We start from the raw sequence: 23899 nt of genomic DNA, 5'->3' as shown, positions 1-23899 counted from the left end.
CATTTAGATTCCACTAAAAACTTTGTCTATACATACAACCACAAGCTGATAAAGCATTTTACAGTAGGTGTTTATCATGTAGTCATTTGAATGGCATTCAGTGGACACAGCCAATGTTGAGGTTGTACCAGGTATGCCTTCCTCTTAAGTCTATTTACCTAGCTTGTCATCCACATCTGAAGTATTTGTTGATGAGAGGATATGTAGGGATTTAGGAAAAACCACATTAACCTCAACTCCAATGGATCCAATGTTAATACAAGGCCTCAAACACCACTTTTTAAAATCACCTTATGCCTCATAAGACGCCCTTGTTTTACTGTGGAGGCTAGCCAAGACTGACAGGAACATGGGCACCTCCCTCGGCTGGGGATGGAGTCGTGTGTGTGTGTGTCCACTTATGTACAGTGACTACCTGTAAGTCCTCCATTAGTTTTGTTGCTTTGACAATGGTGTTATAGCACAGAGGTGCATTAATGGGTTGGAGAGGGCCTTTTTTGCTATGGTAACACAAGACCCTAGTCGGTGTTACTCAATCGTCAGGGGATTATGTAACAGTGAGATATGTATGCTGTTGATGAACAGTGACAAGCCATCTGAGTGCCTTGGATAAAGAAACATGCACGTGCGCGAGAACACACTTATTTGAAAATTTGAGGTGCTCTCAGAATCCCTTAAACAACGCTGGTATGTTAAAGTTACTGTACCCCATCAACCCTCAAGTCATGTGGAATATGATCAAAACACCTTTCTACTCTGGCTTTATTGTGCTCGGCCCCCTTTTGACTTGCATTACTCGTTCATAAATAGCCTTTGACAGTGCAGATGCACGGGATTGTTGTCAGTGGGCTTTTTTTCTATTCTGTTTCTGCCTTTCCTCAGCTCTTGCTGTTTCACCTTGGCAGGGATGGTATTTGGTTTATGTTACAGTGACAGTCTGTTATCGCATCCATCGCTAAACACACACTGACTGTAGTGCTGTTCTGTACGGCCACGGTGAGAATCGCCTATAGCGACACGAGGCATTGTAGAGTGATTGAGAGGGCTTTCAACACAGATGTCAGAGACAGGAGTGTACGACTAGAAAGGGAGCTGTTGGTTAATCTCCTGGTGACTGGGCAGCGTCAGGCGTCTGCTGCTGACATGTGCTGTCTTTTATTGTATAGGTTATCTGAGTTCCAAGAGGCCTTACTGCCTACAACTCCTGTCTCGCTCCCTTCTCTAGATTTCAGACATTCTCTCAGGGCCATACAGCAGAGAGAGACCAGTGTATCTCAGTAAGATTGAAGGCAGCTAGGCTACTACCTGTCACTTCTCTGGACTTTCCCTCTCGTCTCCTCTCAGCCCCCCTCCATGTAATCCATCTTCTCTCTTTCTTTACCCCGCTTCCTTTTTCTCTGGGAAGCTTCTGAAGTGATCACAGTAAAAGTCAAACAATAGCTACTAACATATGCCTGTGACTTTAAAGTGCGTCATGTTGATGGTTCTCTAGAAAATGTGACTTTCCATGGAATCCCTCTTCCCTCTTAGGAAGTTTGTATTTAGTTTGTATTTCCTGATAAGACTGTAAATCACAATACTGACTGTTTTCCTCTTTGTCCACACAGATCATGATTGAGTTCTGCCCCGGAGGAGCCGTGGACGCAACGATGTTAGGTACGGAGACGTTGTGGGGTCCGGAATTATTGGATCCCTTGATAAAGATGAGCAAAAAATTATTCAAGTTCTGAGCTTATGTTGTATGCTAAATTGGAAGCAAAATAGCCCCATAACATGAAAGATCAACCACCATATTTTGTAGTAGAGATGAGGTATTTTCTGCACATGCATTGTTCTTTCGACAGGCCAATGTTGAGCTGACGAGGGCAGTCCATAAGCGCAGACAAAAGATATCAAGGATCCAGAAAGATTCTGTATGGAGGAATTTTCTAAGATCCCTCTCATTATGTTCTCCAATCTCATAACACATTTTAGAAAAAGGCTCAGTGTCATTATCCTCACAATGCAAGAGGAGGGTGCTGAAGTATTTATAAACAGGGGATCCAATTATTTTTCTCCCATATATTTTAGAGATTTTTATTACTTTATCTGAGAAATTGTATTAGTATAAAATAATATACCTTTTCTCCCCAAAAATGCGTACAAGATAGGTCAGTATTTGTGTTATTTATTTTATGCAGTATTTTTTGCTCATCTTTATAAAGGGTGTCAATAATTCCAGACCCCACAGTACTGTAGACAGCGTGGTGCTTCATGGGTATGTGCTCTGTGCTCTCTCCCTTAGAACATTGCTTTCATAAGCTTCCCTCTTCCATTTGATGTTTCAGATTCTATACCTCAGGCCATAGCTGCAAGGGCCAAGGCATTGTTGCTCTTAAGAATATTGCTTTATTATAAAATAATTGGCGAACAAGGCCAAGTGACGTCACGCTGTAATGGATCTGCTATTGTTGCAAAACACTAAGCGCAGATGGAGAGGAGACCCCTGGTAGTTTCCATGTAAAAGGACCGATGAGCACCGACACGTTAACTTCATATGAGCATGTTGAATTTTAAGGCATGTATGTATGTGTGTGTGTGTGTGTGTGTGTGTGTGTGCATACACACATTTTTCCATCCTAAAAATCTGTAATAATGATTTCTGGTCAAACTGTTGAAGGAGTCTTAGAAAACATCATCTACCAGAAAAAGTCTTAACTTATTAGAAATGCATCAACTAGAGCTGTCAAATGACAAATAATTAAGTTAGTTAATGGTATTAGTTAATCGTTACCAAATCGGTAATGGAATTTCAGAAAAATCAGTAATGAAATGTCTGCAATTGAATTGGCTGCAATGGGGAAATCATAGTATTCACAAAAAACTGTTGGGTCCACAAGTTTAGATGGCACAGTAAATAGTCTAATGTACTGTTCAGTAGATCTGAGTACACAATTTACTGTACTGAACTATAACCTACTCTACTGAACTCTGCTCTACTGTACTGTGGAGTTTCCCTCCAGCTTCTACTACAGCAGTCGCTGGCCCCAAATACAGCTAACCAAACACAGAAAGAATCGAGATAGCCTGCTTTAGCATGTGAATGTTTTCTCAAAGTCAATTTACACTCTCTCGGCTCTCGGGGCAGTGACCTCTTAAGACTGCTTACATATTGTACTGGCAGAAGACCGATCTGCTGCATAGCAAATACTCAGGTGACCCAATAAACCACCTTGCCTTCGGTGGAGTTCTGACTTGTTACTAGTAAAAATGGGTTGTACCATTTCTTCTCTTGAGGGGATTTAAAGTAAAACTTTTGTTGATGTGTAAAGTGATGTCCGTTACCCTAACCGGTGTCCTCGCCTCTTTCTGATCTGCAGAGCTAGACCGGGGCCTGATAGAGCCCCAGATACAGGTAATCTGTAAACAGATGCTGGAGGCCCTGGTCTACCTGCACAGCATCAAGATCATCCACAGAGACTTGAAGGCCGGGAACATCCTTCTTACACTGGAGGGAGACATCAAGCTAGGTGAGTCTCTATATTCTCCCTCACATTGTTTTACCCATAGAATGTATTCTTCTAGAACATGGAGACCTCTAGAATGCTAGAACCAGTGTTCTACTAATTGGGTCTAACCATCCCCCTTAATCTTCCTCTGTTATCCACAGTCTTAAACTATTTGGATTAATTCTCCAGTAAGCAACAACGACTTCTCATTGGACATTGTATATTGGTCACGGTTGTCTTTGGAAAAAGTGGCTGTTATCTTGTTGGAAAGCAGAGCGTGATGGGAATGTTCACATAAATCGACCCAGATAGAAAAAGTCCTTCCCTGAGTCATCTTGGAAGAATCAGATGTGAGATGTCTTGGAATGCGGCATTCTGATAAATTCTTTCTCCATGTGATTTATAGCTAGTATTCTGTTGAGTTTCAATATCCCTGAAGTTCTGTGTGCTGAGGATTTGGGTCCAAAAGGTCTATCAGATTTTTGTTGAATCGCCACTTGCCAAACTATACGGCTGCTTTGTGGAGCCTATAATAGCTTTATAAATGTCAGTCTGAGAGAAAGGGAGGAGCAGGGAAGAGAGCAGGACTGTACTCGAAAGGGCAGCCTGATAACGCCCGTGAACTTTTAAGGACCCCCTGGGAACTCCCGCTGTCAGTGACTTCCAACCCACTGTCTGAACTTCAGACAGTCTGACTGATTTGTCATGTTACAAGGCCCTCTTCAGTGCCTCACATAGTTTCACTAGGACAGACTCCGGAGCTTTGTTTTAATGATTGGGAGAGCCTCTAATGGAAAGTTACCCAAATAAGACCGACGTGTACAGTACAGTTCTCATGGCCTGTCATTTTGCTCCATAGATGTAGAATTTGGATCTGCTCCTCAGGAACGGACAACAGATACTCTGCTGTCTGGGGAAAGTGGAGTATTTTCATCCTAGATCATAGGGTTGTCCCATTCTCAAATCAAATCAACCATCACTGAAAAGGCATTGGCCCCTAAAGAATTCCCCAAGGCCTAACAGAAATCAGACACTATACTTACAAAGGGAAGTCTGAAGTCTGTTCATGATTTAAGGAACGGTTGGTTATAAGATAATATATGACCAAAATGTTTTTATTTAACCTTTGTTTAACTAGGCAAGTCAGTTAAGAACTATTTATTATTTACAATGATGGTCTAGGAACAGTGGGTTAACGACCTTGTTCGGGGGCAGAACGACAGATTTTTACCTTATCAGCTCGGGGATTCGATCTAGCAACCTTTCGTTTTACTGGCCCAACTCTCTAACCCCAATGCTACCTGCTGCCCCAGGTAGTCTCATTGTTAATAAGAATATGTTTTTAATTGTCTTGCTTAGTAAATAAAGGTGGTAGTAACAGTATAAAAGACTACAATCTGAACTCTAGACCTAACATTGCCCTGGTCTCATCCCAGGCGGTCTCTGGGAATATTCTGAGAAAGACTCATGTGTTGCTAAAGCAGAAATAACATCTCTGTAAGTGCTGGATCATGTTTGGGGAAATGGAAAGGTTGTTTGGGATGTTATACCCTGTGCTGTAAATTGAATCAGTCAGCTTTGCGTCTTGTCTCTGATGTCATGGCAGTTTTATGGTGTAGAAACACACATTCTTCCCACGGAAGAAGAAATTAGGTTATAACACTGGCCTGTCAATCATTCTCTCTACCAAGAAATGGAATTCTGAAAAACATTTGAACTGTTCTGTTTTCTTTCAGCGGATTTTGGCGTGTCAGCGCAAAATACCAAAACTCTGCAAAGAAGGGACTCTTTTATAGGAACACCATACTGGTGAGTACATACACATGAAAACAAAGGGGAATGACAATGGGTGTCGACACTGCCAGTGATTGTGTCCAAAATGGCACCTTTTATTGGTCTCCGGTCAAAATGTAACGCACTATGTAGGGAATAGGGTTGTACTGCATGACTGGATGTCAAACATCTTCTTGCTACTACCCATGGTACCTATTAAACCAGTTCTATGTTCTGCTTGATATCATAATGCATAATGGCATTCCTTACAGTAGTGCCCACTCCTCAGTGTAGTTTGATCATAGCCTTACAAGGCCCTTGGAAAAGCTCATGTCTTTAGTTTGATTCTGGACCTTGTGCTTTAGCTGGGCCTGGCTAGTTTGCCAATAAGCATGGTTCGGTTGAAGTTAACTATTGACCAGAGCAGGTTATCCAATGTCAATTGGGATAGCTTCTCACCCTGCCCAGGTGTTGCACAATGTTCGATAGCGTCATAAATGAGATACAGATGGAATTTCATTGTGTATTCTGCTGTGAATTTGAAGCTTATTTAAAAAAAAGATTTATTTAACCTTTATTTAACTAGGCAAGTCAGTAAAGAACAAATTCTTATTTACAATGACGGCCTACCAAAAGGCAAAAGGCCTCCTGCGGGGACGTTGGCTGGGATTAAAAATAAAATATAAATATAGGACAAAAAACACATCACAACAAGAGGGACAACGCAACACTACATAAAGAGAGACCTAAGACAACAACCTAGCAAGGCAGCGACACATGACAATACAACATGGTAGCAGCACAAAACATTATTGGGCACAGACAACCGCACAAAGGGCAAGAAGGTAGCGACAACAATATATCACGCAAAGCAGCCACAACTGTCATTAAGAGTGTCCATGATGGAGTCTTTGAATGGACTGAGAAAACTGTCCAGTTTGAGTGTTTTTTGCAGCTCATTCCAGTCACTAGCTGCACCAAATGCAAAAGACGAGCGACCCCGGGATGTTTGTGCTTTGGGACCTTTAACAGAATGTGACTGGCAGAACGGGTGTTGTATGTGGACTACCTCAAGCTTTAAACCCTCAGAGGTAGTAATCACACCTGTGCGGAGTGGGGCATTCTTCTTACTAAACCTCATGACCTTAGTTTTGGAGGTGTTCAGAACAAGTTTAAGGGTAGAGAAAGCTTGTTGGACATTTATAAAGCTTTGTTGTAGAGCGTTTAACACAATCTGGGGAGGGGCTAGCTGAGTATAAGACTCATCTGCATATACATGGATGAGAGTGCTTCCTACTGCCTGAGCTATGTTGTTGATGTAAATTGAGAAGAGCGTGGGGCCTAGGATTGATCTTTGGGGTACTCCCTTGGTGACAGGCAGTGGCTGAGACGGCAGATATTCTGACTTTATACACTGCACTCTTTGAGGGAGGTTGTTAACAAACCAGGCCAAAGACCCCTCAGAGACACCAATACTCCTTAGCCGGCCCAGAAGAATGGAATGGTCTGTATCAAAAGCTTTGGCCAAGTCAATAAAAATAGCAGCACAACATTGTTTAGAATCAAGGGGAATGGTGACATCATTGAGGACCTTTATGGTTGCAGTGACACATCCATAACCTGAGCGGAAACCAGATTGCCGTGAGAATACTACAGATCAAGAAAACCAGTCAGTTGATTATTTTTCCAACACTTGATAAACAGGACAACATAGAAATATGCCTATAACTGTTAACAGTGTACCATTTCTTTATGGAACGTGTCACTTTTGATCGTAAGCAAACACTGCATACCCCTCTCTCTAGAGCTCAGATAAAGTACGTTATTATGCCTACTATCCACTTGGTCAGTAAACATAGCTCAATCGAAAGTGTGTTGACATGCAAATATTGGCCGTGAGCTTGGAATGTGAACTATTTACAACTGTGTACAAGTATTTACAACTTTTGCAATATGCCAACAGCAATAAACGTGAGGGACGTTTCAGATTAATCATATGAAACCTAAACATTGAAGTTAATCTTTTTTTTGTCTTAAAACGCCAGAGGGAATTTGTCCACCATATTAGAGATCCTCTATTGTGCTATGTTGTATTCTAGGATGGCTCCTGAGGTGGTGATGTGTGAGACGATGAAGGACGCGCCGTATGACTACAAGGCTGACATCTGGTCCCTGGGCATCACCCTGATCGAGCTGGCCCAGATCGAGCCCCCGCATCATGAACTCAACCCCATGAGGGTCCTGCTGAAGATAGCCAAGTCTGAGCCCCCTACCCTGGAGCAACCCAGCAAGTGGTGAGAGGAGAGGAGGGGGCAGAGAGGAGGGGCCAGAGAGGTCTACGGGTCTACATCTGTCCTTTAAACTAAGCCGCCAGAAGCCGGTGAACACAGCAATATGAGTGTGTAAAGCTGTGGCTTTTCTAATCCGTTTTTATGAGGCGGTGTGTTCCATTGCTCAGCAGATGCGAGAGCTCGGGCCTTTTCCCCCACTCCCCAGGTGCTGAGAGCTCTCTCCAGATGAGAAGAGCATTGCTAGTGAAAGCTTTATTTGTCGAAAGAAATATAGCCGTGATTAAAGTAATGATTACCCACCTTGCAGAGCTGTGCAGCCAACTGTGTACCACATTCCTGAATCTGTTCCGTTCTAGCCTCACTGTGTCATTAAGTTCTAGTGAAAATATCACCACCACCCCATCAGTCCTTCTCCCTTCTTTGATTAATGTTCCCGGCATTCTGTGTGTTTTAAGGTCACAGGAGTTTAAGGATTTCCTGAAAAAGTCGTTGGATAAGAATCCAGAGAGTCGGCCAGACGCCGCACAGCTCTTGGAGGTAAGCTAGCCTCAGACACACTATATATACTGTTGTATACCTCGCTCTGATGTATGAGGACGTTCTCCCTCTGTCTTTCTCTCACTCTTCACAAGTCCACTATCTTAACCTCCCAAAACATCAGCTGTTTCAGACACAAGAGGAATGGTGACATGATACGATAGGCAAATGAGCAGTACCATAAAGAGGGCATTGGGTAGATGGAGAGTGCGGAAGAGAGGGCAAGAGAGAACGTGGAAATAGACGAGGTGTCTATTAAAATGCAGGAGCCACAGCTTCCTGTCTGGGTTCCACAGCAGAGGGTAATGCTAGCAACTTGCATTCCTGTTTCCAACTAATGGCGCTTTGGGATTTCTCCTTATTCTCTCCACCCTTTGCCAATTACAGAGCCCAAAGCCTGCTGGAAGTTTAGAGGGAGATGGGAGTGGTCGTGTTCAGTGCTGCACGGAAGGTTTTGATCGCTATCATATTTATGTTTCTAGCCCGGTTAGATGGCATTGATGGCAATAAGCCCATTGAACAGCATTCATCCGCACCATCTGTGACTCATGACATAGATCAGGGATCATCAACTAGATTCAGCCGCGAGACAAGTGGATGGTCAGGGGGCCAGAACATAATTACAAATAATTTGTCAACTGAAAATTGACCGCCAGAACAGATAATATTTGACTAAAACATAATAATTTCAAACCTTTCTTACATTTATATACAATCACATATCTATCTAAAAACATTTTTGCTCAGCAAACTTGGGGGGCTAAATGAATTCACCCGCAGGCCGCCAATTGGTAAACCCTGACATACATTGTGACAGGGGGAGGAGGCCTTGGGGTTACTTCGTGTTGTGTATCACTAATTAATAGACAGACTTGAAATCTAATTAGAGGGCAGTTTAATTACATCCATTATTCCAGTGAAAACTTGGACGATGTCCATGTGCTATATATTATGTCAGGGGACAAACATAAGTCTAGTCAATGTGACTGTAGCTCTCTTCTCTCCCCCTCTCTGTTATGGCATGTTATCACAGCACCATAGTGCCCTCCAAGCTCCTCACTAAGCTAAGGACCCTGGGACTGAACTCCTCCCTCTGCAACTGGATCCTGGACATCCTTATGGGTCGCCCCTAGGTGGTGAGTGTAGGCAACAACCCATCTGCCACGCTGACCCTCAACATGGGGGGGGCCTCTCAGAGGTCCGTGCATAGTCCCCTCCTGTACTCCCAGTTCACCTACAACTCCATTCAATTTGATGATGACACGATGGTGGCAGGCCTGATCACCGATGAAGATGAGACAGCCTATAGTTTATCAAGAAAACGTCACAATAGCGTTCGACTTGTCTGCTCCCAAAAACGTTTTCGACATGCATCTGTAAAATGATAGTCTAGAAACTAAAGCTTTGGTTGTCTTCCTCTCAGGCTTCCATGTCTTCTCCCTGGACCTCCTAAATTGGCTCGTTGTCAGGTTCAAAAAGCCTCAAATTTGCCCGGGTGGCCACCAATTTTTCAACCCTTGTATTGGTCAGCCTGTTGCGTGCTTTGGTGTGTGTGTGTGTGTTCCCAAACAAGGACCAGTTGCGCTCTGAGACGGCTGATGTTGGTGGAATTTGGAGGATGGTGAGATATGTTGGCACGACTGCCATATTGCATCTCCATTCCAAAGCCCTTGCTTGGAAGTGTACTTCGCCAGACTGCTAAGAACCTTGTCCTCATCCAGGCCAAGGTGGCAAGACACGGTAGTGATGACACCATAGGCCTTGTTGATCTCTGCACCAGACAGGATGCTCTTGTCAGCATACTTGGGATCCAACATGTACGCTGCGGAATGTAAGGGCTTCAGGCAGAAGTCATCACACTTTTTGATGTATTTCAGAACTGAAGTTTCCTCTGCTTGGAGCAACAGTGAAGTGGGTAGCGCAGTGCGGATTTCTTCTCTTACATCTGCAAGCAGAGTCTGAACATCAGACAGGATGTCTCCCTCAATCTGTGCAATGGCAACTGCTCTTTCCCAAAACACATAATCCAGGAGGATCCTCTTGATGGGGCTGTCCATATTGGCAGACTGTGATATTGCCATTTCTTGGAGAGATTCCTCCCCTCCAGGAGACTGTCAAACATCATGACACCACCACCCCAATGGGCACTGTGCATGCAGAGGGTTGCAATTCCATGGAATTGGGGATAGATTAACCAAAATATGCCACAAGACCTATAATTGCCTTCTGTATCCCACAAAAAAAGGTTCACTGTTATAAGTAAAAAAAAATGATGAAATTAAACAAAATTCCCAGGCTTACCTTCCCGTGGAAAATTTTCAGAAAATATCTGGAAATTCCCGTGAAGTTTCCAACCCTAGTCAGAACTGCACATTTTGTAATTATTTCACATTTAGCTCCATCAGAGTCATAGGGCAATCAGTAAACCTCAATTTATCATGCATTTTCAGATATGTGAGGGTAGCTAGCTAGCGAATGCTCATTTAGCTTGCTTCATCAGGGATTAGGCTTTTGGAAAGGGCTCGACATCTTCTGGTAAAGTTGTCAGTCAGACTTCTGTCATCACTATTATAGATGGCAAGCAAATCAAACAAAATTTGGATATAGTCATCTAGTTTATCCCTTGTTAACATCTACGGGATTGTTGTCCCCTTCACCAGAAGGTTGAGCTAACCTGAGCTAATGTGATTAGCATGACGTTATAAGTAACAAGAGAATTTCCCAGGACATAGACATATCTGATATGGGCAGAAAGCTTCAATTCTTGTTAATCTAACTGCACTGTCCAATTTACAGTAGCTATTACAGTGAAATAATGCCATGCTGTTGTTTGAGGAGAGTGCACAGTTGTGTACTTGAAAATGTATCAAAAAAACAATTGGGCACATTTGGGCAGACTTTATACAACATTTTGAACTGTAATGCAACGGTTCATTGGATCAGTCTACTAGCTAGCGAGTTAATTTTTTGAATTGAATCTTTATTTAACTACGCAAGTCAGTTAAGAACATATTCTTATTTACAATGACGGCCTACCCCGGCCAAACACTAACCTGGACTACGGTGGGCCAATTGTGCGCCACCCTATGGCACTCCCAATCACGGCCGGTTGTGATACAGCCTTGAGTCGAACCAGGGTCTGTAGTGACGCCTCTAGCACTGAGATGCAGTGTCTTAGACCGTTGCACCACTTGGGAGCCCCAAATTTGATTGGCATGGTCAATCAATCAATGTAGCTTATCATATCTGTCTGCAGCAATCATGGTTAAATACTATTTAACAATGTTGAAAAGGGGATGATGTAGGCTAACTTCACTAGTTAGGCCTACGTTGGTTGGAGAAAACAGTACATTAGGTCTACTTACCATTATGTTTAGCCAACTGTACAAAGTTTCTACCGGTAGCTTGTAAAGTAAACATTATCAGCTATATATGTAGGGTCTTAATTTGATCACCCTTTTATTGCTGAGGGTTTTCCTGCACTTAAGAAAATGCAAACTAGTGTATTCAAGTTTTAAAAAGGCTTCTAAAGTTTGTCATTTCCACTTTGAAATGTCAACCTCTACAAAAAAATCCATGAATTATAATCCACATAACAATTCACATTTCTTGTTGTTGAAGGATTATTTTCCTGCTGTAGCAAACTGGCTCAAAAAGTAACGTTACATGGGCAAATGGGCCCTTCTGCTGCTTAATTCCCCCATGAAGGATGGGGAAATGAACATGAACTTACTGTATCATACTACACTGATACTTACTAGTCAGGTATAGTTCACTTATTTTATATCACTCAAATATCCAATTAATGTTGGCTACTGTCACGCAACTGAAATGACATGATCAATTGATGTTTACTGATCATTAAAATCATGCATTTTACTTGCTGTAGGCATATAACGCTGATGGAGCTGTTTTGCATGGAATAATCGAAAATGTGTAGTTCTGACTTTGCTCTTCAAGAGGTGATGATATTAGAACTAAATAATTAAAATGTATTTAACAATCCCTTGAAAACAGCACACAGTCACCAAAAATGTTTGACATGGGCCCTCAGATCCTCAAAATATTATACAGCAGCACCATTGAGATTATATTGAGTGGCTGCCTCACAGCTTGGTATGGCAACAGCTTGGCATCCGACAGTAAGAATCCACAGAAGGTTGTGCGTACGGCCCAGTACATCACTTGGGCAGAGGTCCTTGCCATCCAGGACCTCCTATATCAGGCAGTGTCAGGGGAAGGCCCTAATTTCTCAGACTCCAGCCACCAAAGTCATAAACTGTTCTCTCTGCTACTGCACAGCAAGCAGTACCAGAGAGCCAAATCCGGGACCAAAAGGCTCCTGAACAGCTTCTACCCCCAAGCCATAAGACAGCTGAACAGTTAATTAAATGTCTACCCTGACTATTTACATTGACCCCCCTTTTTAGTTGCACTGACTCTCTTGTACTGGCTCTATGCACACTTACTGGACTCGACACACACACTCACACATACTACACTGACACTCCAACACACGAACACACACACTACATACGCTCACACACACACACACACACACACACACAACACACTCACACATGCTTATTGACGCCACACACACCCAGAGACACACTTTCACACTCTTCACATACGCTGTTGCTACTCTGTTTATCTATCCTGATTGCCTAGTCACTTTTACCCCAACATACATCAAATCAAATGTTATTGGTCACATACACATGGTTAGCAGATGTTAATATGGGTGTAGTGAAATGTTGTGCTTCTAGTTACGACAGTGCAGTACATATTACCTCAACTACCTTGTCCCCTGCACATTGACTCGGAACTGGTACTCCTTTTATAGTCTCTTTATTGTTGTTTTATTCTTACTATTTATTTGTATATTATTTAGATTTCTTACTTTTGAACTGCATTGTTGGGAAAGGTTCTCGTAAGTATTGTATTCGGCGCATATGACATAACGATTTGATGTCCATGGTCGCCTCATCCCATATGAGGAATGTTGTATACATGTTGTCTACACAACCACATGATGAAGTAACTTAACTCCCCACGGCCGTGATGGTGGATCTGGTGGGGACCATCTTGGCCTAACCACAGATCTAGGATCAGATTACCCATGCCCAAATTCTAACTGGACCAGCAGTTGGGAGTAACTTCAGCCATTCTGTGCCTCTACCTCTGGGCCATTTGGTTGACAATAAAGCATTTGACACACCGTGGCCCATCAGCAGTCCAGGCCAGGCCTGGGTGAGAGAGGCTACAGCGGTGAGGCACTCCCCTGTAGCCGTTTGCTTTCTTCACCCATTGTACGTTGGCTTAGTGTAGCGCTGGTTGTCTGGGCTCAGATGTCATAGTACACATGTTGAAGTCGGAGGGGCAGAGTCTACCATAGTAGGAGTGTTGATATAGGATCAGCTTTGCCTTTTAGATCATAATGAATAAGATTACATGGACCGGGGGAGGGCTGATCCTAGATCAGCACTCCTACTCCGAGGTGCTGGGTCTCAGAATGGGGCTGCGGTGTAGAAGGACTCACTGTTCAGCTCAGCAGAAACCAAGCTTGTGGTTTTTATAATAGTTATAGAGAGGTACCGTGTACCCAGGAAGTGATGTGTTTTAGAATGTCTTATCATTTCTCTTGGATTTCCAGTGAGCGAAGTCCCTAAGTCTTATTGACTTGTTTTAAAATACTTCTCACTGTTTTATTTGATACCCTAGACACTGCTGTGTGGTGTTCAAGTACAGCACTTTGCCTGGCGTTCTCCTGTCACCTGTGTGATAGCTGGCACTCTGTTCTCCCCTGACTCATTGCTGACTTGATTAATTTTATGTAATTGGAGAAGTTAAAAGCTATTGCTAATGCTACCACACAGATTCAGGCAGCCCAGAGTGTCCCTTTGCGCCTTAGCCAGTCTCCTCTCACATGCCTACCTGCACCAGCTGGGCCAATTAAATTACCTGTGGTGCAAATCACCTGAATAATGGATTACTTTCTCTTTTATCTTCTCTGGGCTACCTGAACCTTTTCACAGCCTTGTTTGTGGCTGTCAAATGATCCCCTCTTAAGCCAGCTCATATTCATTCACTCTAATTAAATTATTCTTCTCTTTTTAGCTCTGTCTAATCTAGGAACTTGGTATCATAAGCACATGTGAATTTGGGGTAATAAACTCTTCATTGTTTCATCAGGGTGAGCTCATACCCTGGTCTCTGGTATTCTTGCCATGGGTCGATGCAGGTGGCACATTAAGTTTCTCCCTTCAGTGAAAGTTCCTCTTTGCTTTCTATGCCCCCGGTCACTGTTCTATGTTCTTGGGTTGTAACATGGTTGTCCTGACTCCCTCTTGCCTCTGCCCCCCAGCACCCCTTTGTCTGCTCGGTGAAGACTAACAGACCCCTGCAAGAGCTGGTTGCCGAGGCGAAGGCTGAAGTCATGGAGGAAATTGAGGACAATAGAGAGGAAGGAGAGGAGGATGACACCGCTGAGCTCACAGTCCCAGTGGTAAGACTTTTACTGCCAACTCTCTACTGTGTCTTCATCTCCCTCTTTATCATTTGTGTGAGAAAGAGCGATATTAACAATCTCAAATAACAATTTTATTGGTCACATACACAAATTGTTGCAAAATGCTTGTTTCATACTAGCCTTATACAATAGATCTCAAAGTGGTTTGGCTTATTCAACCAAGAATGAATCTCATTACCAATCATAATGGGAGGAAAATCAAAGGAGGGTGTGTGTAGCAATGTCATCTTAATGTCTACGTACAATAACGGCTGTATAGAATTACAGTACATCAACTTTTGACAGTTTCTATGTATGCTGACTTCAGAATGTTTCTGCTAGCACGCCCTAAACCCCACAATCCGCAGCTTCCTGTGTGTGTGTGTGTGTGTGTGTGTGTGTGTGGTCTACCCTCTAACTGGGGAGTGTATTGACTGAGCAGGGGAGGTCAGGACAGCGCTCACTGAAGTGTGGGGGTGTGTCTGTGGTGTTAGGAGTGCAAACACTGAGTTGGGGCCGAGGGGACACACACACAGACTGAGATGGGGCCGAGGGGACACACACACAGACTGAGATGGGGCCGAGGACACACACACACACACACACACACACACTGAGATGATAGAATACAAACGCACACAAACTCGAGCACATTCTGCACATACTGATAGTCGCACACTCCCGGGGTGACATCGACCCCCAGCTGCCATTATGACCATGATGAGGACTCTTTGTATGGTCATTCCACTATTCAAACACTAAAAGGCAATTTCTTACACAAAGATTGTGCCTCATCCAGGATGTAAAAACAACCTCAATGGAGAATCTGCATAGAAAATGTTTTTTTTTTTTCAGGATAAGGGTTAATCTGTTTCAGGGAAACAGCCCCTAAAACATCTACTATTCAAATCCTATCAGATCTATTGATCAAACACTTCTAGTTAAGTTTTTCTGTGTACTTGCCATGTGATCGACTAATGGGTTTGTGGTTTATGCATGTATAGGGGGAAAGCGAATTAGAAAGTGAGAGAAAATCTGAGGACACTAACTCACTGGAGCCAAACAAAGGAACAGAAACCGGAATTCATGCTTTCACACACCCATTTACCCACCGCTAAAAATACATGCTATTTGTCCTGCACACCGGCACAAATATCGCCTTAGCTTCTCCTCTTGACAATTTCCTTATTCAAAGTTTGACATGACCCCTGTTCCACAGATTTTATCTTTAAGTTAACATATACCTTATTTTTCTAATAAAACTGTACTAAAACGAAGTTAACAACATTAGACTGGTTGGATTATTTCTAAGTGATAATGAGTCATTCATATATATGATGTGATATGGACCTGAGGTAATTTCAGGTCGGTCATTTTGGGTGGACCCTAGCAGTTGTCTTCATTATTGTTTTTGATAAGCTTAGCTCATCAGTATACCAGCTGTCTGTCTTGTCCTCTAGTCTTATAGCTGCTGCTGACGCAGTCTGAAATCAGCACACGCTCCAAACTGCTTTCACCTCACAAACACAAACCCCCCCGCCCCAGAGGGAAACTCGAGGCCTGAGAGTGCATCTTTCAGGAAACCTTAGACCTCCTTTGCGCTCGCACGCACGCACACGCGCAGGAACCCACAGCATGTGCATTGGCGGAGTGTAGAGGCTGTGAATAGCCCTCTCAGGGCCTGGGGCCTCATTTATCAAAGGTGTGTGTGAACGTGCGTGCGAAAAAAGACTAAACCTTGCGTGCGCTAGTTTTCCTGCAACGGTTGGTATTTATACGTTTTGAATTTGATGGGAAAGTGTGTGTATTGCCACACAAATCCCAGACCATGTGTATGCACAACTTCTAGTGGTTGATCAACTGTATTACATGCAAATGTTGTTGTTGTTGGGAGAAATGGAGGTGGAGTTATAGCACAGGAGTTATAATAATGGTAGGCTAATAACATTAAAACGTCTAGGCCTAATGATAAAATATATGCATATGTTGGTAAAAAGATCCTATACCCAGTTTGCATAGCAGAATGTTGCTTAATATATTTATTTTAATTTGATTATATATAGGCCTAAATCATAATCATATAGCAGGACGTGTCCCTCGTTTTCTGACATGACTGGTATATTCCCGCTACACAACCAATATTAGGATACCATTTACCCATCGCTGTTTCAATAGCTAACCATGCTACCATTTATCCATCTCTCATTCAATAGCTAACCATGCTACCATTTATCCATCGCTGTTTCAATAACTAACCATGCTACCATTTATCCATCTCTCATTCAATAGCTAACCATGCTACCATTTACCCATCGCTGTTTCAATAACTAACCATGCTACCATTTATCCATCTCTCATTCAATAGCTAACCATGCTACCATTTATCCATCGCTCATTTAATAACTAACCATGCTTGAAAGTAAATAGACTGGTAACCTATGACAGTATGGATAGGCTACAGTCTTGTTTTGCGATATGAGCGTGGCATAATGGCCTACTTAATCTTAGAGCCTATACCAAGGCAGGAGATAGTTTGATAAATTGCAATAATTTGTTGCACACACAAATCCTAGAATCTCCACGTATGCCAGAATTTAGTAAGAAATGTACGCACGGTTGATAAATGACCCCCCCCCCCCCCACCCCAGATCTACCAACTAGTTCATTCTGGTATTAATATCTATAGATTTCTCCAGTTGTGTTTAGAGGAGCCAATTGAAAGGCTGGCCGCAGTTGTAAATATGGCAGATGACGTTGTTTGCTTAACGCTCCAAGACAGCTCATACCTATCTCAGAATCTCTGAGCAGGGGGACTTGATGTAGGTCAGAGTTTCAACAGGAATAGCTTCATTCCACGAGACGGTACCACTAAAGGTCAACACCAGCTTTCTGCTGCAATATGAAGCCAAGAGACTAAGACTATTAGGCATTAAGGCTACATCCATTTAATTTGGCTCATATTAGAGTGATTACATTTACATTCAACATTGGCACTGAAGGTGCTTCTGGCTGCTGACAGCCTCAAATAACAATGGATTTCTTCTCCTTTCCCCTCTTCTCTCCAGTCTCCAGACAAGGACCCGTCTCAGACTAGTCTAGAAGGGGACCAACCCACAGACACACCCTCCAAAACCCCTGTGGTGGACGAGGCCAAACCCCCCCTAAGACCGCCCCACAAGGTCGATGACCAGCTGATGGACCGACAACTCCCCGACGATGGCATCAGCATCATGGACTCGGACAAGCCCGAGAGCGAGACCTCTGGTAAGACCGCCTCTGACTCGGGCATCGAGGATGGGAAGAGCACCCCCACTTCGGACGAGGGCAAGCCCGTGGACACCCCCGAGACCGAGAACCCACCCCTGCTGGCACAGCCTAAGGTGGTAGAGGTACCAGAGATACCCCGAAGCCAGGAGGACGGCAGCAGCAGCACCCTTACCCCAGACCCCACACCTCTGATCGGGATGAATGGCAGCATGAGGAGTGGGCCTCCGGAGAGGGCCTCTATAGGGGCTAACATGGACAACCTGATGCCCCACCCCAATGGCAGAATTTCCAAGAGGTACTCTGACGCGGGAAGCATGTCTGCCTCTGAGAGCATGGACATCAGCCTCAACCTGTCAGGAGACATGTCAGTCAACAAGGACGACGGGACCCTCTCCTCCAGGGTGGTGAGTAATCCCATGTTTAATGTCACATTCCACTGAAGATTTACCACAGTCTTTTACCAAAAAATCTACGGCTTAACTTTTGTATGATTATTTCCACGGCCAGGCTCCAGTACCTTACTGAGCTATGGCCTTGGTGTACCTGCTCTGACTTGGGGCGAGACCGCTGTGACTTCCCTGGGCTGCATTTTACATAACAATGGCTACCTGTGGACACGGTTAACACATTCCATGGTTAACACATTCCACGGTTAACACCTACTCACAAAGCAACTGTTTTGAGAATGCAGAGGTTGTTGAACTCTCATTAACATGGAAACACTAGTGAGTAAGCTTCAGTTTTGTTATGTTACTTTATTCAAGGTCTGGAGATAATTAGCCTTAGTGAAGCTATAGTTCTACTCTTACATATTTGGCATTTTATATCAAGATGTAACTGGTTAAACCCTAACTTCTAAAGCGAAAAAATGACCATTAAAAGATGGTATGGAGTAGAGCAGGGATGGGCAACTGGCTGTCTCCTTTTGATGGCCCTCGGATCAATTTTAGGAACTCAGTCGAGGTCTCAACTTACTGTTGCGAGTCAGAATACTAGAATTTTGAAATTTGGTTGCGCACCAACAGTTTTTCCTCTTATGTCAGTCCCTGATTAGTCACATGCCAGTATTTTTTTGATTGCGACGTTAGTTTAAAGGCCAGCTATCTAAACTTGTTCTCATGGTCGAATTATCGGCCAGGGGGCCCATTTGATTTTGTAAGTCAGTGTCACTCAGATATCATATTAAAAACTGCAAACATTTCTCTCCACTCTATAGCAAAATGTGTAGAATTGCAAGAAATGAGTTGTGCTAATTCTTCTTTCTGCCCCATGTCCTTTTAAAAAGTCTCCAGACTTTCTGTGCTTCCCATTAAGTTTAGTTTTTGCATCTTTTACTTTCGGTTTTGTACACCAGCTTCAAACTGCTGAAAATAATATTTTTGGTTATGTAATATATTTCACAGCGGTCAATGATTCTCTACACTATACTTGTTTTGTTACATAAACTGAAATTAAGCTAACTATTAGAATTTTAGCGACCAGAAAATGGAGTAGCGATTTCTGCGTAAGGCTGCTTTAAAGCTGAAATCAACAATAACGAAGCGTCCTGCCTGCGCTTTCTGGGTAAAAAGCTGATGGATGGGGCTCATTGACAGAGCTTTGGATGCCAGGACTGATCATCCATGATATCAACATTATAGTTTTAACCATGTTTTGAGGCTACAGTGTTTGCTTAAATGTACTTTCTTTAAACAAGCTTATATTTTTGGTTCTGATGGGGTATGACCGCTGAACTAAGTTCATGAGGCATTGCTAAGTTTTATATTCTTCAAGAATCAATGGGTACATGTCATTCATTGATAAGTCCACAAATGGATCTAGCAACTGCAGATAGCCCCTTTAAACTGTCCATAACCTGAATTCATCCATTTTGGATCTTGTCAAGCAGTGGAGCTCCACTGACTACAAGCTGATATTTTTAAGTAAAAAAAAAAAGAAGCTGCATTTCTAGCAAAAAGGCTCTGATGGAATCAAACTACTGTTCTCTGGGAAATGGACACATCCATCCTTTAATGCCAAGTCTGTTTGAACTAATGTGACTCCATTTTCCATTCTTTTTGACCAATGGCTTATTGTCTTGAGCTTTATTCAGCATTCAGAATTGTGGATGTCGTTTCTATGCGGTGATTGTTGCTGGGGGAGCTTTTGGTTGTTTATGGACTGGCCATCACTGGAGTTCTATTCACATGTGTTCCGTTTGTGATGTCTTTTTCCACAACAGATTGTTCAGCAGCCCCCCCCCCCCCCCCCCCCCCCCCCCCCCAAATGGGATTTTTGGGAGATGGGCAGGTCAGGAGGACCAGGGGTTTATGAATGGAGATGTATGAGAGATCACAGGGAGGGAGGCTATTGCCAAAATGAGAGGCCCCAGCAGAGCTGCTGCTGCTCTACAGACCCCTGGGCCCTCTGAGAACACTGGATGTGTGCTCACTTGTTCACGTACATACGCACAGTGTGCACACACGCACAGAGTGTCTCTGTCAAAGGTTTAGAATGGCTACAGCAGGACATGTTTACTTCTCTGGTGAGAGATGTAGAGAGAACAGAGTTTGTTCAGCTGGACCTATACACTTTCATTTTTCATCAATAGGATGAATATTATTTCCACTAATAATTTTGAAATGTAGCCGTGTCACCCAGGCTCGTGCTACTCTTCCTGGGGAGAGACAGGAGTAGGTCTGACCCAGTAAGAATCAGTGTGGAGCCTGTCTATCTTTGTACTGTATTGGGGGTTGACAGAGCTCTGTTGTCAGAGAGAATCTCACTTCCTGCTTGGCTCTCCCTCCCTGTGCAGCAGAGCAGTGTGATTATAGAGGAACTTGCCCAGCAGGATCAGTCTTACACAAGTACTGCTCTTTCCTGTCAACTGGCAGGCAGGCTATACAGTGTTCTCCATTCACCACCTTCTCCTTTTAAAGACACTAGAGTGTTGTTCTCATGTTTCAAGGAAAGGAAACAAAGCATGAAGCGGACTATATTTCCTGATTTAAAAATGATCTTAACAGTGTAAACAACACTGCTGCAGTCAGTCACCCAATTATGATACTAAACACACAGTCTTACTCTATATAGTAGCCTCTTAATCACTCTCTACCTCTGTCTCTCTCTCTCTTTCCCTCTCATTTTCAAGGGGCTTTATTGCAAGTGAAATAAACAATAAAAAGTGAACTGTAAATATTACACTCGCACACATTCCAAAATAATAGAGGCAAAAAGTTGTAACTGTGCAAAAAGTTAAAGCACTCTCTCCCCCCTTTCTAGGACTCTCGCTTCTCCAATAAGACATTGAAGCGCACCAGGAAATTTGTCATCGACGGCGTGCAGGTCAGTGTGACCACATCCAAGATCATCAGCGACGATGAGAAGAAAGATGAAGAGATGAGGTTTCTCAGGCAAGTCTCACTGCTTCCTGGTAAACCCTTCTTGTTTTCTCCCTGAATCAAGGTCAGGAAAAAGGGCCGGGTCTACTTCGCCTCTCTGTATAAAACAGGATCTCTGGTGCACTGAGTTGTTGCGAGCCTGGGCCGTGTTCGGATGTCCCTAATGTAAACAGACTATTTTGGGCATCCTGGTCTGCTCTTTTCCCTTTGAGATCAGTGCACAAATACACAAGAGGAGCTTTGTGACAGCAACAAGTGGCTAGACTTCATCTGAAAAGAATTCAGCTGAAAAATTGCAAATGTCAATATATGAGACAATGGCCACAGATTAGTGTGAGTCGTGTGAGCAACATGGCATGGAACATTCTATATTCCTTAGTGATAAGGAAGGATTGTGATAAGTCCCTAACAGTGATAATATATTTAGTTTACTAGTAAACACAATGTATACCAGTCACTGGTTTTATATGGGACAAATATTTCACTATTTCACATGACTATTATGACTCCCTAAATCCCCCCCAATCGACAACATAGATAATCTGGAAATTGATCAGAGTTCAAAGTGTTCTGAACAGTCATTCTCCCTGATTTGAAGACCTTGAGCCAGTAGCCTAGTGTTCTCACTGCTATCTAGTGGTGATAATGTGACACCACACCCTGTGTTGGTTCATCAGTTCTGTCACTCACACACTTGCTATCTGGTAGTCAGATTTCTCTCATTTCTAAGCTCTCTGTTGTCATCGTCATGGAGGGAGCAAGACTATTCCCTGAACTCTCCTCTTATCTCATGGAGAGAATATATTCTGTCTTCTAATATGAAAGAAACTTTTGTGTCATGGTGCTGATAACTGATTGTCTACAATGTTGTGACTGACTGTTTGTAACTGATTCAGTCTACAATGTTGTGACTGACTGTTTATTAGATCTTTGATGCATTATTTGCCTCCAAGTCTTTTTAGGCAATGCCAAATCTCCCAGTGTTTTTACTGTCAAAGTATGTGAAGGTCAAGACCTATGACAGTAAGAATATTTGAACTTTGTGTGTGTCATGTATGCGCGTGTGTGTGTGTGTGTGCCTGCACAGGCGTCAGGAGCTGCGGGACCTGCGTCTGCTGCAGAAGGAGGAGCACCGTGCTCAGGCCTTACTCAACACCAAGCTGGACGTTCAAAGAGAGCAAATGCAGCGACGCTTCGACCAGGAGATGAACGTAGGTCTACACACACACACCCCTCATTTAGTGTTTGCACTGATAGAGGCTTCTGACACACAGCTCTGTGTGTGTCACTAATGGAAGAAATCCCAGAATTCCTTCTTCCTCCATCTACACCAACACCATGATATTAGCTGAGTTCACCCCCCGCTGTGTCGTGTCAACGCCCCCCGCTGTGTCGTGTCAACGCCCCCCGCTGTGTCGTGTCAACGCCCCCCGCTGTGTCGTGTCAACGCCCCCCGCTGTGTCGTGTCAACGCCCCCCGCTGTGTCGTGTCAACGCCCCCCGCTGTGTCGTGTCAACGCCCCCCGCTGTGTCGTGTCAACGCCCCCCGCTGTGTCGTGTCAACGCCCCCCGCCGTGTCGCGTCAACGCCCCCCGCCGTGTCGCGTCAACGCCCCCCGCCGTGTCGCGTCAACGCCCCCCGCCGTGTCGCGTCAACGCCCCCCGCCGTGTCGCGTCAACGCCCCCCGCCGTGTCGCGTCAACGCCCCCCGCCGTGTCGCGTCAACGCCCCCCGCCGTGTCGCGTCAACGCCCCCCGCCGTGTCGCGTCAACGCCCCCCGCCGTGTCGCGTCAACGCCCCCCGCCGTGTCGCGTCAACGCCCCCCGCCGTGTCGCGTCAACGCCCCCCGCCGTGTCGCGTCAACGCCCCCCGCCGTGTCGCGTCAACGCCCCCCGCCGTGTCGCGTCAACGCCCCCCCTCCCCCGTGTCGCGTCAACGTCCCCCCTCCCCCGTGTCGCGTCAACGTCCCCCCCCCCCCGTGTCGCGTCAACGCCCCCCGCCGTGTCGCGTCAACGCCCCCCGCCGTGTCGCGTCAACGCCCCCCGCCGTGTCGCGTCAACGCCCCCCGCCGTGTCGCGTCAACGCCCCCCGCCGTGTCGCGTCAACGCCCCCCGCCGTGTCGCGTCAACGCCCCCCGCCGTGTCGCGTCAACGCCCCCCGCCGTGTCGCGTCAACGTCCCCCCTCCCCCGTGTCGCGTCAACGTCCCCCCTCCCCCGTGTCGCGTCAACGTCCCCCCCCCCCCCCCCCCGTGTCGCGTCAACGTCCCCCCCCCGTGTCGCGTCAACGCCCCCCCGCCGTGTCGCGTCAACGCCCCCCCGCCGTGTCGCGTCAACGTCCCCCCTCCCCCGTGTCGCGTCAACGTCCCCCCTCCCCCGTGTCGCGTCAACGTCCCCCCTCCCCCGTGTCGCGTCAACGTCCCCCCCCCCCCCCCCGTGTCGCGTCAACGTCCCCCCCCCGTGTCGCGTCAACGCCCCCCCGCCGTGTCGCCCCTGTGTCCCCCCCGCCGCGTCAACTCCCCCCCCCGCCGTGTTGCGTCAACTCCCCCCCCCCCCCCCCCCCCGCCGTGTCGCGTCATAGCCCCGTCCCCCCCCGCCGTGTCGCGTCAACCCCCCCCCGCCATGTCGCGTCAACGCCCCCCCCCGCCGCTACCACA

The 23899-nt window shown here is 45.0% G+C and overlaps 1 protein-coding gene across 1 annotated transcript in view; it reads left to right on the top strand.

Moving 5' to 3' along the window:
• Positions 1-23899, top strand: part of LOC139418023 (serine/threonine-protein kinase 10-like) — a 58091-nt gene that overhangs the window by 24208 nt on the left and 9984 nt on the right. Inside the window, exons 3-11 of the mRNA XM_071167112.1 lie at positions 1608-1656; positions 3360-3509; positions 5225-5297; positions 7361-7555; positions 8008-8089; positions 14457-14597; positions 17666-18271; positions 21129-21259; positions 22335-22458. Of these exons, the coding sequence (XP_071023213.1) occupies positions 1608-1656; positions 3360-3509; positions 5225-5297; positions 7361-7555; positions 8008-8089; positions 14457-14597; positions 17666-18271; positions 21129-21259; positions 22335-22458 (1551 nt within the window). The remainder of the gene's footprint in view (positions 1-1607; positions 1657-3359; positions 3510-5224; positions 5298-7360; positions 7556-8007; positions 8090-14456; positions 14598-17665; positions 18272-21128; positions 21260-22334; positions 22459-23899) is intronic.

This window comes from Oncorhynchus clarkii, chromosome 10 (genome assembly GCF_045791955.1).
Source record: "Oncorhynchus clarkii lewisi isolate Uvic-CL-2024 chromosome 10, UVic_Ocla_1.0, whole genome shotgun sequence".
Taxonomy (NCBI): Eukaryota; Metazoa; Chordata; class Actinopteri; order Salmoniformes; family Salmonidae; genus Oncorhynchus; species Oncorhynchus clarkii.
Note: the sequence above shows the minus strand (reverse complement) of the source record. Positions and strands in the feature narration are given on the sequence as shown.